Genomic DNA, 17043 nt, shown 5'->3' with positions numbered 1-17043 from the left:
TATAAAGAGTATTAGAATCAATTGACTCTTGCATAGCTCCAACAAGTTTCACTTTTTTGTTTTATTCTGTTGTGGCTATTGCTGAAGATTTTATTTTTAAGTAATCTCTACACTCAATGTGGGGTTCAAACTCATGACCCTGAGATCAAGAGTCAGTCACATGATCTTTTGACTAAACCAGCCAATTGCCCCTCATTTTTATTTTTTTTAACCTTTAAAAAGAAAATTGCATATATAGCATTTCCTAAATTGCATGCTATAGAAGCCTGGTCATTTGAGACACTCCAAGAAGTAATTTTACCATACCCTCCTCTTGGATGTGCATAGTGCATACATTAAATGATATAGTAGATGTTCTGTTTGATTTTGTTTTACAGGATTACTTAAACATATTTGACCATGGAAACTTTTCTATACATTCACTATTATGACACCCTGAGAAATTAGTTTGCAATGAAAATACTTAGCAATAGTGTTGAAATAGTAGTATTTAAATAATTAATTAGGTTTTAACTATTTGTCATCATTAGGTTGGGAAGCTTTTAAAAAGAACAGTCTGGACTCTAGCTTTATTGTTTTTAGCACTAGATCCTGGCACATAGTATTAAGGAATAAACTCTGAAGTTACCTAAATTGTCTAGTTTAGATCATGTTGCCACTGAGGATAACCTGAAGAATTCTTTGTAAACGAAATATAGAAATTCAAATAGGACAGAGAACTCTTCTTGTCATTCCAAATTACCATTACTTACCACAAATGTAAAATCTTTTCCTTGGCTTTCAGTTGTTGAGAAATCTAGTCGACCTGGATCTATCGCCCCCAATTCCCCTAAACATTCTCCACAGAGCAACCGAGCTTGAGAGTTTGCATCTTGGCAACCTTTCAAAAGCACTGTCACCAACTGTGAGATAACAGGTTCCACTGTTTCACTATCTGTTGCATATTTTATCAGTTTTTCCTGAAAGCAGAAAGAAAATTTTTACGTAATTTCTATAAACTAGTATATTTTCCTAACTAGAAAGCTTAAAATATTAAGGAATATATGACATAAACATTGACAAAATTAAATTCCTATATCAGCAGAGTTCACATAATATAGTTCACAATACATTCTATAGGATTATAATCATTATTTTAGAAAGTTTTAATCCTTAATCCACTAAACAAACAATTACTGAGTATTATTATATTAGTATACAAAAATAAATAAGACACAGACTTCTCCCAACAAGTTCCCAGTCTAAGTGGAAAACAGACACGTAAATAAGTAATTAAAATATCATATACGTTATGTACAATAACAAATATATTTACAAAGTAAGAAAGTAATCAAGAAAATGAAAAAGATCTCAGGGTAACATTTCAAGGATAGAGGATAGATACTTAAGTAAATAAGTGTCAACAAGGAACAGCTATTATTTAAAACAAGCAGACTGAAGTGTATATAAAACCAGCAGAGGAGAAAAAAATAACAAGAAAAGGGTTCCATGGTGATGAGAAACAAAATGTTGGTTCAAGGAATATTTTTTATCAATTTCCTGAGGACGCTGTAATGGAAACCTGTTAAGTAAGAAGAGACTATTTTCAAGGCAGTGGAAATTTAGATATTGTATTTGTGTGACACTTTAGAACTTCTTCATTTATACTACTTTCTTTCTACCAAAAGTAAAGCATACATGAGCATCTCAAACTCCATGTTAAAACTATGATTCAAGAGTAATCATTTCAACAGAAAAATAAAAAGACATTTTATCTCATTAAGAGTCTTTAATAGTCGATAACTTAAATAACATTACAGATTAATTCAGATATAAATACTTAAAAATTAGCTAGTAATGAATAAATACCAAAACTAATACAAGAAATTATAAACATTTACTAACATGCTAACACTAGAAAATATAAGATCACTTTAGTTGGCAGAAATAAATTCAGTTCAAGGCAATACTTGTTATGAAACAGTAAATGTTTCATATACTTATCTCTTATGTACTTGATAATGTGTCAACTTCTAGGTTAGATCAATTAAGTTACATTTTTTTCAGCAAAAATACTGAATTCCAAAAATGAGTGTGTGTTCAATTCCTCTATTAAAAAGGCTTTCTAACATATGGACACAATTTTATCATTTTCCAAATGCTTAACCAATTGTCAAAACAAATTTGTTTGCTCTAATTATTGGAAATATAATTTTTATCATATCCTAAATGTCCATATGTTACATAAAGGTCTATACTTGAACTTTCTTTCTCACTGATCTATTTATTCATGCACCAGAATCACACTGTTAAAATTATAGAGGCTATAGAGTATATTACTGTCTAGTAGGGATACTAAACCCTCATAGTTAGTTGCTTTCCCCCCCAGAGTTGTCTTAGCTATTATTATGTTTATTTTTCCACATGAACATTAGTATGAACTTTTGTAGTTAAAAAAAAGAAGCCATTTCTTGGCATTCCTTTGGGATAGCATTAAATTTATAAAATCATCTAGAGAAAACTGAAACCTTTGTAATACCTAAGGCAACCTACCAGATAAATATGGGATGCTTTCCATTTGTTTAAATCTATTACATTTTTGTGTCTTTCAGGAATGTTTCAAGGTTCTTTATTGGTTTATACATTTCTCATTATGCTTGTTCCTATATTATCTTTTTCTGTACTATTATAAGTTGGATTTTCCAAAAGATCTTCTACCTGGTTATTGCTTGTTATATGAAAATTATTTTTTATATGCTGACTTTATATCTATCTTATTGAATTAGTTATCTGAGTTAGTTTTATTGATAATTCCCTAGTTTTTCAAGTATATTAGCCTATCTGCCAATAGAAATTCTTTTACGGGGCATGGAGTGGCTCAGCTGGGTAAGCATCTGCATTTGGCTCAGGTCCAGGGTCCTGGTACTAAGCCCCACATCAGGCTCCCTACTCAGCGGGGAGTCTGCTTTTCCCTCGGCCCCTCCCCTGCTCATTCTCTCCCTCTCTTTTAAAAATAAATTAATAAATAATCTTAAAAGAATTCTTTTACATTTTTTCCAATTCTTTATGACTCTGACTTCTTATTCTTATCTAAAGTCATTGGGTGATACTTTCAGCTCAATGTTAAATTACAGTGGAGATAATGAGTAAGCTTGCTTTAGTGGGAATACATCTTATTTTCCCATTAAGTATGTGTATGTACGTGTGCACGTATACAAATACATACATACACATATATGTATTATATATGTGTATATATACACATATATAATATACTACATTGGTAGTATCCACCAATTCTTATTTTCTTGGGTGTTTTTATCTGAAGTGGATGTTACAGTTTACCAAAGGCTTTTTCAGCATCTATGGAAATAATGGTATGACTTTTCTCCTTACACATATGAATATAGTGAATTATATTAATGAACTACAAAATAAGAACAATCCTTTCAATCCTGGAATAAATTACAGTTGGTCAGGAGGTATTATTTTCTTATGCGAACTGAATTGTTTGATAATATTTCACTTAGAATTTTTTGTATCAGTATTTTTAAGTGGATAATGAAATTTAATTTTACTGATTTGTGCTATCTTCATGGAGTTTAGTAAACACTGCTACATAATATTCCTCAGAAAAAACTGGATGTTTTCCTTCATTTACTATGCTCCAAAATAATTTAAAACAGCATTTGGACTAACTGGTTTTTTGAAGATTTGGTAAAAATCCCCCTGTGCAACCACTGGGCATGGTGCTTTCCTCTAGAGGTAATTCTTTTATAATATTCTCTAATTCTTCTATAGAAACTAGTCTTTCTACTGTAGTCAATATTGATAAACTGTATTTTCCAGGGAAAATATCCAAGTTTGCAAATATATTTGCACAGAAGAGCATAAAGTGGTTTGCCATTTTAAAAAATATTTCCTGGGGCGCCTGGGTGGCTCAGTGGGTTGGGCCTCTGCCTTCAACTCAAGTCATGATCTCAGGCTCCTGGGATCGAGCCCCGCATCAGGCCCTCTGCTCAACAGAGGGCCTGCCGCCCCACGCCCCGCCGCCCGCCTGCCTCTCTGCCTACTTGTGATCTGTCAAATAAATAAATAAAATCTTAAAAAATAAAAAGTATTTCCTTTGTTTCAGTGGTTATTTCTGTCTTGTCATTTCCTATTTACAACTTTGTGCTCTCTGCTTTTTGTTCTTCATTAGGTTAGATATTTATCTATTTTGCTGTTTTCCAAAGAACTAAAATTTTTATTAGTTTTTTTGTTCTCTATATCATTAATTTCTATTTTAATTTTTTAAAGATCTTATTTATTTACTCATGATTGACACAGAGAGAGAGAGGCAGAGGTAGAACCAGGCTCCCCACTGAGCAGGGAGCCTGGTGTAAGACTTGATCCCAGGACCCTGGGATCATGACCTGAGCGAAGGCAGACACTTAACCATCTGAGCCACCCAGGAGCCCTCCACTTTTATTTTTTATTACTTTCTTCCTGTGCTGTCTTTTCTTAAATAGGTTTGTTGAAATTTAATTCACATACTATAAATTCCCTCTGTTAAAGTATACAAATCAGTATTTAGTATATCTACAAGGTGTAATACAAGCATAACCATTACTTCTAATTCCAGAACATTTTTTGGAGATTGATTTATTGATTTTAGAGAGAGAGAAAGGAGAGAGAGAGCATGCATATGGGGCGGGGGAGGAAGAAAGGAGGGTCAGCAGGAGAGAGAATCCTGAAGCTGACTCCCCACTGAATTGAGGGGCTCAATCCCAGGACTCTGAGATCATGACCTGAACTGAAATCAAGAGTTAGCCACTCAACCCACTGAGCCACCCAGACACCCCATTCCAGAATATTTTTATCACCCAAAAAGGTAACTGTACCTAATAGTGGTCAATCCCTATTTCCCCCATCCTCCCAGCCACAGGAATCCACTAATCTACCTTCTGTCTCCATGGAGTTGCTCATTCAGGAGAATATATATCTATATCTATATCTATATCTACATCTATATATATATATGTAGTATCTTCTTTGTGAATTTTGCATCTTCTTCATGAATTATGGCTTTTACCATTAAAGTGACCTTTTTATGTCATATTAAGTGCTTTTTGGTTTCAAATCTTTATCATCTGGTCGCAGAATGAGAATTCCTGTTTTCTTATTATTTCAACTTATTGGTTATAAATTTGCTCATCTCTTTATTTTTAGCATTTCTAAATCATCCTTTTTAGATGTATGTCCCGTATATAGCAAAGAATTTGTTCTTGCGTTGTAAGTCAAATTACTAATTTTTTTTCTTTTAAGGTCTTTCACATTTATTAATATGACTGATATCCTTAGCCTCAATTCTGTTATTTTTATAACACTGTATGTATTATAATTATTGTATTTTTTCTCTTTTGTTTTAAAAATTAATTTATTTTAGTATGGGAAAAAGTTGATATTTTTGTTCTAAAGGTATCCTCTATACTAATACCTTTTTTAATGTTTCCAGTCCTTTTTTCTTACTTAACCTTCTATATCTGCTACCAGTTTGAAATGGTCTATTTTGACTCCCAGTTTTTGCTGATGCAACAATTACTGAGCTTATTTTATTTATCTCATTGTTTCTCTTCTCCCATTAAAAAACTACGAGAGGAGATGCAACATGGGGGGTTAAGGGGGTAGGAGAAGAGTAAATGAAACAAGATGGGATTGGGAGGGAGACAAACCATAAGTGACTCTTAATCTCACAAAACAAACTGAGGGTTGATGGGGGGAGGGGGGTTGGGAGGGGGGGGGGGGGGTTATGGACATTGGGGAGGGTGTGTGCTATGGTGAGTGCTGTGAAGTGTGTAAACCTGGCGATTCACAGACCTGTAACCCTGGGGATAAAAATATATTATATGTTTATAAAAAAAATAAAATTAAAAAAAAAAAAAACAAAAAAAAACAAAAAAACTACATTATTTCTACTTTATTAGAATATATAACATTCATATATAATTCTTGCATCTTTGTTCCCACTGTTGCTCTAGTCTTAGATCTATAATTATATATGAACAGTAACCATCAGGTCCTTCTGCCAAAGTCTCCCCAGTCTTCTCTTGATTACCTGAAGCTGTTCTCTAATACATCTCATAGGAAGATTTGCTTATACAAACAGTATATCTTCAACTCTTATATGTTTACAATTGTGCTTCTCCCTACCTGTGTTAGTCTAAGGATAGCTTGACTCATTCTTTACTCATACTTTATGCCCATACTTTATGCTTGACGTTTTAAAAAATGCTGCTACCCTCTCAACCTACTGTGTTGAGAAGTCTGATACTAATCTACTTTTCTTACTCTTCTAAGGATTTTTAAATATATACTTTTGCATGTAGGTCCTGAAATTTTCTTATTATTAAAGTCTAAGGTATTTATCAGACTTGACTAGTCTGGGGTCAATTCTCTCAGGTACACAGTTGGGTCCTTTCAACATGCAGATTTAGACCTTTTCCTTTCAGAAAGTTTTTTTACAGTTTTAAATATTAATTCCACTCTAACAAAAAAATATTAATTCCATTCTATTGTTTTATTTTTCTTCTTCAGAAACTCTAGTGTATGTGAAATCTGCCAACCTTCCATTTCAACCACTTCTTTGATCCTATTCACTCCTTTTTTAAACTTTATTTTCATTCTCTTGGTAATTTTTCTGCCTTTCCTCAGGGCTCCTTACTAAATTTTTAGCCAAATATATCCTCTCTTGTGGTCCTTATAATTTAATCTTCATTTCCTAAGTTTCTTTTCTGAATTCAATCACCTCTTATCCCATCTTTCTGGTTTTGGTCCATTTCTCTTGCTTTTTAAATTTTTCATTTAATTTTCTTTTCATATTTGTAAATGATTGCTTGAAATATTTAATTCAGGCTGTAGTGTTAAGTCCGGTTTCCTTCTGCTTTATGGTTAGTGTTGGGGGAGGACTTGACATTAACCAAAAGATTTGATTTTCAATTTTTGTCTTACAAAAACCTTGTATGTATAGAATATACATATTTTTATTTATACTTTAGATCCTCTATATTAGCTGTATGCAGTAACAGTAAGGGTTTTTTAAAAATTATTTTTATTAACATACAATGTATTATTTGCCCCATGGGTACAGGTCTGTGAATCATCAGGCTTAAACATTTCACAGCACCCACCATAGCACATACCCTCCCCAATGTCCATCACCCAGCCACCCATCCCTCCCACCCCCACCAGCAGCACTCAGTTTGTTTTGTGAGATTAAGAGTCTCTTATGGTTTGTCTCCCTCCCAATCCCATCTAACAGTAAGGGTTTTACAGTGGCTTGCAAGATTCCTATTTCATGAGTACTTTCTTCTGTCAACCTAGTGAAAGTTTTTTTCATGAGTAGCTTCTGGGGAAGGAGAGTAGAGGGAGAATCTGGCACATCTTCGATCTTGTAGATTTCTTTTTATTTCTACAGGAACCTTAAAACTCTCTTACTTTCTTCTGTTTACAATTAAGTACCCAAAGAATGTCCCCATCCTCCTATTCTTTCAGTTCTCCCCAGACATAATGATTTTCAGAGACGACAACCTTAGGATCTACACATTTTAAAGTACCTTCCTTGTAGCCAGAGCTCTGATATACCACATCCTGACCTACTTTTTGAGTTGGACGATCTTTGTTGGTGATTTTTTCTTTGCCTCATTATCCTTGGCTCCTCCACTCCACTCTCCTCTTTTTCATATAGTCTTTTCAGAATCTAAATGCTCTTAAAATAAATTTGTGATGTGAGCTCCAGATAGCTCCACTGCTTACAGGTAATCTGAAGTTCATAGTATTCTCAGCCTCACAGTTATGCTGAAGGTATGTTATGTGTGGATTTATCTGCTCTCCTTGTTGCTCTTTACATTTTGGAGGGTATGCAGAGATTCAGATTTAGGCATCCAACATTATCCTAGTATAACTTGGAGGTCTCTAGCAGCTTTATTTTCAATTCTCAGATTTGTAATCATTAGCAAATATGTCTTTTTATTAGAATACTGCATTGGCAGCAAAGTTTACTTTGTCCTCAATACAAACACCCTGTCCTACTGGGATTTTACCACAGAGATTCACTTCAACCTGAGTAGTATCAATTTTCAGAAAGAGATTATATAGTTGCTCAGTTTGATCTATAAACTGATTTTTCTGACATAGAAATAAAAATTTCCTGCTATATCCACTGACCTTACGTGTCATTTATATCCTTCAAAACTGTATATTCCTCCTTAAAAGTAAGGAGTATAAACTTATTTCTTTAATGTCAATGACCCTCTGGGGGCTACCCATTAGAAGAGGGCTTCTGCAGGGTCAGTCCATCCAAACAGTCATGTATCTAAGGCTACAGTAGCCCTTATCTTATTAAATGTCACACCATCTTTTAGAGTTTACTTTGTTACTACATTATAACCAATTATTTCTTTAGCCAATTATACCAAAACTTCAGATCTAATTATTTTTTAAGATTTTATTTATCTATTGGTCAGAGAGTGAGCACAAGCAGGCAGAGTGGCAGGCAGAGGCAGAGAGAAAAGCAGGCTCCCCACCGAGCAAGGAGCCTGACGCAGGACTCAATCCCGGGACCCAAGGATCATGACCCAAGCCGAAGGCAGCGGCCCAACCAACTGAGCCACCCAGGTGTCCCCAGATCTAATTATTTCAAACACCTTCTTTCAATGTACTCCTGAAGTATCTTTTCCTCTCCCTCTTGTTAAGATCTGAACTTTTAAAAGAGTATCTTTTTTTTTTTTTTTTTAAAGATTTTGTTTATTTATTTGTCAGAGAGAGAGAGAAAGCACAGGCAGACAGAGTGGCAGGCAGAGGCAGAGGAAGAAGCAGGCTCCCTGCCGAGCAAGGAGCCCGATGCGGGACTCGATCCCAGGACGCTGGGATCATGACCTGAGCCGAAGGCAGCTGCTTAACCAATTGAGCCACCCAGGCGTCCTTTTGCATTTGTTCTTTCATAGATCTCACAGCATTCACTACAAAGACTTTGACTTCTAACCCTGTTTTCTTAACTCAGTTTCTTGCTCTCATATCGCTATAGGTTCAGTCATCCTGAGCTGCAACATTCAATATCATAGCCACTATCTATATGAAGCTATTTAAATTTGAACAAAATGAAATAAAATTAAATACCTAGTTCTTTAATCACACATCTTAAGTGCTCATGAGAGCCACATGTGGCTAGCAGTTACAACTGGACAGTGTAGATATAGAACATTTCTATATTCAAAGAAAATTGTTTTGGACAGTGCTATTCTAGAACTTAACTGAATTGCTTTCAACACTGATGTTACTTTCTCGTGATACTTCGCAAAAACCAAAACATTTCCTTCTCTCTTTTTGTGTAGGTGTTTTAGGCCATTACCTGTGCGGATATGGCTGGGAACACATGTGTCTCTGGATGTCTTTTCTTATTTTCCCTGCCTCCTGCAAGCCATTATCTTTAGTTTTCTTCTTACTAACTTAAAGTAAATTTATTCAGCTATAAATTGATTCTAAACTAAATTAAACCTTACTTTAAAATATCTGTAGCCATTACATCTTATTCAGACTCTATCTGACCTTCAAGACTCCTACAAGTACACTTTCTACTCTGCCTAGCTAATCTGTTAGCACTGGGGCTTTATGTTGAAGGAAGGCTTGTCAGGGTTATTACCAGATGTGATTTTTCTTTTGTGACACAGGTAGCAAAAGTTGGGCAGTTGTGGCTTTTCCCTAAGAATATAAGCAATCTCTTTAAGTTCTCAGATTAAATTGGGCCATAATCATGTCATCTGCTTAGAAAAAACCTAACCTAGGACACCTCTAGGCCAAGAGGAGAGATCCTATGCTATTCTAAAACCCTATATTAATATAGAAAGCTAGAAGCCCTCTAAGTTACCTGAAATCCAGGTAGAGATTTGTTTGGGGCAAGGGGTAAGCACACAGTTTCAGTGAAGTAGTGCAGGGCATGGAATGAGGCTGTAAGACTGATAATGTAGTCTTAGAGTTAGGAGAACATAAAACTTACACTTAAGGAGATTCAAGGCTCCCCACTTGTAGTAGGACCATCTCCACATTGGCTGCTACCCACACTGGTTCTACAAGTTCACTGAACCATCATGTGATATGCATGATAACCATCATGTATACCTTTTGTCCTAAATAAGTGCTTCCTTCTATCATGAAAACAAACATAACCTGGTTTTGCAAAGCCCCTAACTCATGAGGGGTCTTTAGGCTTTCACATCCTATCATATAAGTTCTTGGCATGCAAAAACAAGTATCTCAGGTAATTTTTTTCTGTTTTACAGCTTTATAGTGATCAAGTTATTTTAAATACCAGTTCTCACTGTCATCAAGGTTAGAACTAATCTACAGTATGTTGCCAAAGAAAAGAAAAAGTTCACTGCCATCATGAAAAAGTAAACTTAAAAATTTAGTTTCATTAAAACTAAAAGTTAATTCAGTCAAAATGTAAAATGGCAAAATTACTGAGATATTATATGATAGGTATCTATAGGAAATTATACGAGAAGGCACATGGACTGCTGCCATTGTACACATACAACCTTATTTAGGAATACACAATAACCAAAAACAAAATGGTCAAATCATGACTCTTCAAAATAATAACAAAAAACTCTGCACATCCCTGGTATTCAGCCTCAAAGAGTATTTCATGGATTAGTGATTCTAGTCAGGTCTGATAATCTCGGTAAAATAAAAATTACTTCTTTCACTAAACCTACTGAATCTCAAGTAAATATGCTAACCTGTCATTTTTCTTTAAACTTAAGCTTTTAAATTTCTTTAACATCTTACTTTCCTGTACTTTTAATTATATCATAGGATCTTAGTGTACCTGATTTTTATACAAAGTTTCCTTCAGACTTGTAAGAGCATGAATACGAACATCTACGTTTTCATGCTGAATTGCTCTCATGGATAGATGAAGAGTTGTCTGAAGATCTGTACTCTCTGAGGTCTCCTATATACAGAACAAAGAGAGATACACCATGTCAGTTAATGATTTCAGAAACCATTTCAGAAAGTATGGATTCCCTACAGAGTTACCATTAAAGTAGTAAACTATACCTCAATTAAAAGTAGCATTAAAAAATAATTTCTGGGCACCTGGGTGGCTCAGTGGGTTAAGTGTCTGCCTTCGGCTTAGGTCATGATCCCAGGGTCCTGGGATCGAGTCCCATATCTGGTTCCCTGCTCAACCAGAAGTCGGCTTCTTCCTTTGCCCCTCCTCCCTACTCATGACAAGCTTGTGCTCTCTCTCGCAAAAATACATACATAAAATCTTTAAAAAATAATTTCCATTTCTTCCTTCATATAACATACATTATTTTTAGTAATTCTTGCAGAAGGGATTTCATTCTAAAATTTTTTTTAAGATTTTATTTATTTTTTTGACAGAGAGACACATAGCAAGAGAGGGAACACAAGTAGGAGGAGGAGTGGGAGGGAGAGAAGCAGACTCCCCGTTGAGCAGGAAGCCCAATGCAGGGCTCCATCCCAGGACCCTGGGATCATTACTTGAGCTGAAGGCAGACACTTAACTACTGAGCCACCCAAGTGCCCCTCATTCTAAAATCCTCAGACCTGGAGAAAAATTTTATTCCGATCAAATAAAGAATCTACTTATCTGAAAAAAATCCTTCTCGGTAAGAAATAACAAGTTTCCCTTAACTTACAAAGAACTACATAATAGCCTTGAACCAAATCGAGATTATACAAATGAATAATTCACTCCTTATTTGATTAATTATCTTATGACTATAATGAGTTATCCAATAAAAGAGAAAATAAAGACCTCAGGACCAATCTTGGGGTCTGCAGTAAATATTTCTGCTATTCTGACCCAAGATCAGGTATTCCACTTTCTGTCCTAAAATTCTATGGAATCACTATTAACACCTTCCTAATTTCGGAGAATTCACTGGACTTCAAGATGATGGAACTACAGGTTATTCCCCTTCTAAAGCTCAGGAATCAGTAAGATTTGACAATTTCATACCATTGTTTGTAGTACAACATAACTAGAAATCTCCAGCAGCTTTTCTGGGCATGAAGCTATGGTAGCTTTTTCTTTGGGGGACTACAAGTAGGACATATTGACCTAGGAAGTAAAGTCACAAGTACTGTATTTTTTGCTCTCTGTTCTACATAATAACATCTTTATCTAAGTGCTAAACTTCCTTCTAAAAAAATCATAATTTGTGATAGGGCTATCTAATTGCCAAAATTAGCCACTGGAACAGGACTATATTATCCCTAGATCTAATTCTAAAGAATCTGTGTTCAAAGTATTGGAATTTGGGAACAATTTTGTATCAATGATCTCCTAAGACATAAACAAAAAATTAAATACCTTTCTGTATTCCTGTAGAACTGCTTTTATCTTTTTTAATTCTGGATGATCAGGTAAAAAGTATATTTCATGAAGAAAATCTTGTACAGCATCCCTGATAGTTAAGTGGAAGAAAAAGAATTATTTGCAAAGAATATGAGTCCTAAAAAAAATAAAGCAGAAGTAGAAACTAAGGCCAATTTAGTTCACACTTAAAAGTGCTAGTGGGGGGGGGGGGCGCCTGGGTGGCTCAGTGGGTTAAGCTTCTGCCTTCGGCTCAGGTCACGATCCCAGGGTCCTGGAATCAGGCCCCACATCAGGCTCTCTGCTCAGCAGGGGGCCTGCTTCCTCCCCTCTCTCTCTGCCCGCCTCTCTGCCTACCTGTGATCTGTCAAATAAATAAATAAAATCTTTAAAAAAGAAAAAAAAAAAAAAGTGCTAGTGGGGACACCTGGTGGGCTAAGTTGGTAGAGCATGTGACTCTTTATCTCCAGGTGATGAGTTTGAGCCCCACACTGGGTGTAGAGATTTTAAAGCTAATATAAAAAAAAAAAAAAAATTAAAGCTAGAGATGCCTGGGTGGCTCAGTTGGTTAAGTGTCCGACTCCTGATTTCAGGTCATGATCTCAGGATCATGAGAGGGAGCCTAATGGGGCTCTGTGCTCAGTGTGAAGTCTGCTTGGGATTCTCTCTCCCCCATTCTTCTGCCCCTCCCCCCCACACTCTCTCTCTCCCAAATAAATTTTCTAAAAAAGTGCTAGTGGAATAATGATCTTTCCTAACCATGTCTAGTTATTAATAATGGCAAATAATCACATCTAAGGAAATCACCCTATTGCAGTATTTACATTGGTGGTCCTGAATAAAACTGTATTTTTTTGTATAGTTAGGCATATATAGTCACTTCCTCTTCATTTTGGGCGAGGTGTGTGACTTGCTTTAACACACAGAATGTGGGAGAGGAAAATGCTGTGCCAATTCAGGGCCTAAGTGTGAAAAACGTCTCGCAGCTTCTGATTTGTGCTCTTCAGAGTCCAAAATCACCACATAAGATGTCTGGCCACCAACACGACAGGCTACATGAAAACAGTGAGGCTCCAAGACTACATGGAAAGAGACAGAAACCCAGCCAAGTCTACCTGCTGGCTGACTGTAGCCATACTAATGACCAAAGAATCTATCAGCTGAACCCAGTCCAGACTGCAAAATTACAAGTAAATAAAAATGCTGTAATTTTAAGACACTAGATTTTGGAGTGTTTCACAGTGTAGCAATACATAGCCAAATCGAACCTTAAAACACAAATTCTCATTAAAAAAACAGATATAAATAATTCTTATTGAGGCTACTCTAATAATACCTAAATACCCAAAAAGTATTTCTAAATTCTAGTCTTCATTCATCTATGCAACAAGTATGAGTAAAGCAACTATCATGTGCCACTACGTGCTAGACACCGGTGATGTAATAATAAAGGAAGTTGAAAGAATTTCTTTATTCAGGAAGTTTAAGATCTTCTAACTTGCACTAAATGAAAGAGAATTTTTTTTATATGAAAAGGTAGAAAATTAATTGCTGTAAATAAAAAGCACAGATAACAGTATTTACATAATTCCAAGAAAGTATCTGAAAAAGTCATCTAGATCAATGGTTATGTTGTTCTATTATCCAAAATAAAAGTATTTTAACTGAAAAAAAAAAAAAAAAAAAACCCTACGTTAACCTTTTTTTCTGTACTTTCTCCCTCCTTAGACAGTTATTGAAAATGATTAATGGGAATAGCAGTAATATGTGTATAAACAGGTAAATAAGCAGTACTTAAACCCTAACTTCTCAGAAGCAAAGGTATATATATAACAGTAAGTGTAAACACAGAAACAATTTTAAAATGTATAGAAACACATTCCAGGCTAAAAGCAACCAGGGTAAAATGCAAAAATGGAAGGGAGTAATGTATGTTCTTCCAATAGCATTCCAAGTAAGCTAGAGCACAGTCTGTTTTGGAAAATCTTGAGGAAAAATTCAAAGAAGTAAAAAGTGACCAAATTTTGGAAAGACTTAAAAGTCAAGATAAGCAATTTGAAATTCATTAGTTAGTAATTGGGAGAATCACAGAATGTCTCCATATGCTATAATAATACTGATGGAAGAGATGCTTTTATTTTTTTTTAAGATTTTATTTATTTTTTTGACAGACAGAGATCATAAGTAGGCAGAAAGGCAGGCAGAGAGAGAGAAGGAAGCAAACTCCCTGCTGAACAGAGAGCCCCACGAGGGGCTCGATCCCAGGACCCTGGGATCATGACCTGAGCTGAAGGCAGAGGCTTCAACCCACTGAGCCACCCAGGCGCCCCAAGAGATGCTTTTAAATATGAACAATAAGAAATGTGATAAAAGCCTAAAGGAAGGGAGGCTGGTTAAAAGGCTAATGCAATGAAGTAATGAGAGTTTTAATTAAGGTAAGCTATAGAAAGTAGGTAAACATACCTCCTAACCTTTCTCATGTTATTCAACTACCTGCCTTTTAAGTGTGAAAGGAAAGGTAAAGGGGCGCCTGTGTGGCTCAACTGGTTGGACGTCTGCCTTTGGTTCTGGTCAAGATCCTGAGTCCCGGGATAGAGCCCTGCTTCGGGCTCCCTGCTCAGTGGGGAGTCTGGTTCTTCCTCTGCCCCTCACCCTGCTCGTGCTCTATCAAATAAATAATCAAATCTTTAGGAAAAAAAAAAAAAAAAAAAGGAAAGGTAAACTTAGCCTTACTTTTTTCAAAACTGATGAGAAATAATTTTGAGTTGCTGATCTAAATGTTTTAAATATAACTATTATGGGTCAATGTCACAACTGAAATAACATTAGTTTAATCTATATTGGCTTAAAGCATGTCAATTATTTTTGTTTGATGCACTCTAAATTAAAAAGAATGTGAACAATTCCACCTTACCAGCAGAAATTCCAATACCATGAGACATAAATATACGGTAATAAAAAGTTGGTACTTTACTATTAATTTCAGTTACAATAAATACCTGTTTTCAATTATGAGGTAGTGAAATATAGCTGCAGTTTCTTCAGGCTGGATGTGTATGAGAGGTAACAAAGCTACTATCACGTGACTGAGAAGGGAACCAAGATAAGCATGATCCAAGCAACGAACAAAGCAATCCCAAGCTCTATATGAAAAAAACAAGTAAGTTAAAAGTCACATTGTTCTGTAAAGCCCATCAATGAGTTATCAGCTGGGCAAACAATAATATAGACAAATAATGAGATTATAAGGCAGCTGTAAAAACAGAATAAAGGTCAGTATTCTATCTGTAAATAGAGTGATCTCTCTTATGTATTAAGTAAAAAAAAGCAAGGTAAAAAACAGGCTATAATATGCTACCTTTTGAGGCAAAATTAATACAAATAAGTGTGTACGTATGTGTGTGCATTTGTTTATATGTGTGTGTGTGTGTGTGTGTGTGTATATATATATATATTTAAAAGATTTTATTTATTTATTTGAGAGAGACAGAGAGAGTGAGAGAGAGCACTACTGGATAGAAGGGCAAAGGGAGAAGCAAACTCCCCACTGAGAAGGGAGCCAAACATGGCACTCAATCCCAGGACCCTGAGATCATGACCTGAGCTGAAGGAAGATGCTTAACCAACTGAGCCACCCAGGCATCTTGCATGTTTATACTTTTAAAACAGGGAGAATTATACGAAAATTAAGAAAAATAGATATAGTTAGAAAGAAAACTAGATTCACAAATTTGAATTTCAGACTATGTTTATGTTTTACATGAATTTAAAATTAAAGAGGGAAAAGGCAACCTCTAAAAATTTTAAACAAACTAGGGGCACCTAGATGGCTCAGTCAGTTAAGCGTCTGAATTCAATTCAGGCTCTGGGATCAAGCCCGGCTCTACACTCAGTGGGAAGTCGGCTTGCCACCTTCCGGCCCTCCCCATTCCCCTGCTTGTTCTCTCTCTCTCAAATAATAAATAAATCTCTTTTAAAAAAATTTTTAAACAAACTAAAACAACTGAACCTAACTGAGTATCGTTGGTGGCACATGTACATAGAAAAGAATTACTTCACATGACTTTAAAATGTATTATTCTGACACTCCATCTCCAATAAATACAGTCTAAGGACAAAAAAGACCTCTGAAAAAAAACAAAAATACATAAGTAAATAAATAAATAAAACAAAAAAAGGACCTTCAAGGAGCTTAAAATGCATTCACTAGTCTGTTAGAATACTAAAATTATATTAACTTAAATTAGAAATCCTACATACCAAAATCTCAGTGGCCTGAAAGAAGTGTGGGGAAGGGTTTTAAGGAGTGAATCCATTTGTAAGAGATTATATTTAAGGGGCCAAACCACCAAATTTGTGACTTGTGCACGTCATTTGAATTCTGATCCAAACAAACCAACATCTTTGGGAAAAAGATCTTTGAGACAATTGGGGAAATCCAAATATGGACTGAGTTTTAGACAGTATTAAGAAATTCCTATTAATTCTAAGTATAATAATTCATGATATTTGTATTTTTTAAAATGCCTTATCCACTAGGTAAATCTGAGGTATTTACAAGTGCAATGATACTGGGGTTTTCTCTAAGACATTCCAACTAACAATAAAATAAGTGAAGGTGGTCAGATTAAGTAAGATTAGCAATGCTGATTAACTGTTGAGGTTGGAAAATAGGT

General features: G+C 35.3%; 1 protein-coding gene across 2 annotated transcripts in view; it reads right to left on the bottom strand.

Moving 5' to 3' along the window:
- LOC111147364 (ATR serine/threonine kinase) overlaps positions 1–17043 on the bottom strand; it is a 96446-nt gene that overhangs the window by 48663 nt on the left and 30740 nt on the right. For both annotated transcript variants that reach the window (XM_022503368.1, XM_022503376.1), the window contains 4 exons: positions 15367–15510; positions 12365–12458; positions 10847–10972; positions 753–959 (listed from right to left, as the gene is read on the bottom strand). In XM_022503368.1, coding sequence (XP_022359076.1) covers positions 753–959; positions 10847–10972; positions 12365–12458; positions 15367–15510 — 571 coding nt within the window. The remainder of the gene's footprint in view (positions 1–752; positions 960–10846; positions 10973–12364; positions 12459–15366; positions 15511–17043) is intronic.

This window comes from Enhydra lutris, unplaced genomic scaffold, assembly GCF_002288905.1.
Source record: "Enhydra lutris kenyoni isolate GAN:26980312 unplaced genomic scaffold, ASM228890v2 scaffoldscaffold2, whole genome shotgun sequence".
Classification (NCBI taxonomy): Eukaryota; Metazoa; Chordata; class Mammalia; order Carnivora; family Mustelidae; genus Enhydra; species Enhydra lutris.
Note: the sequence above shows the minus strand (reverse complement) of the source record. Positions and strands in the feature narration are given on the sequence as shown.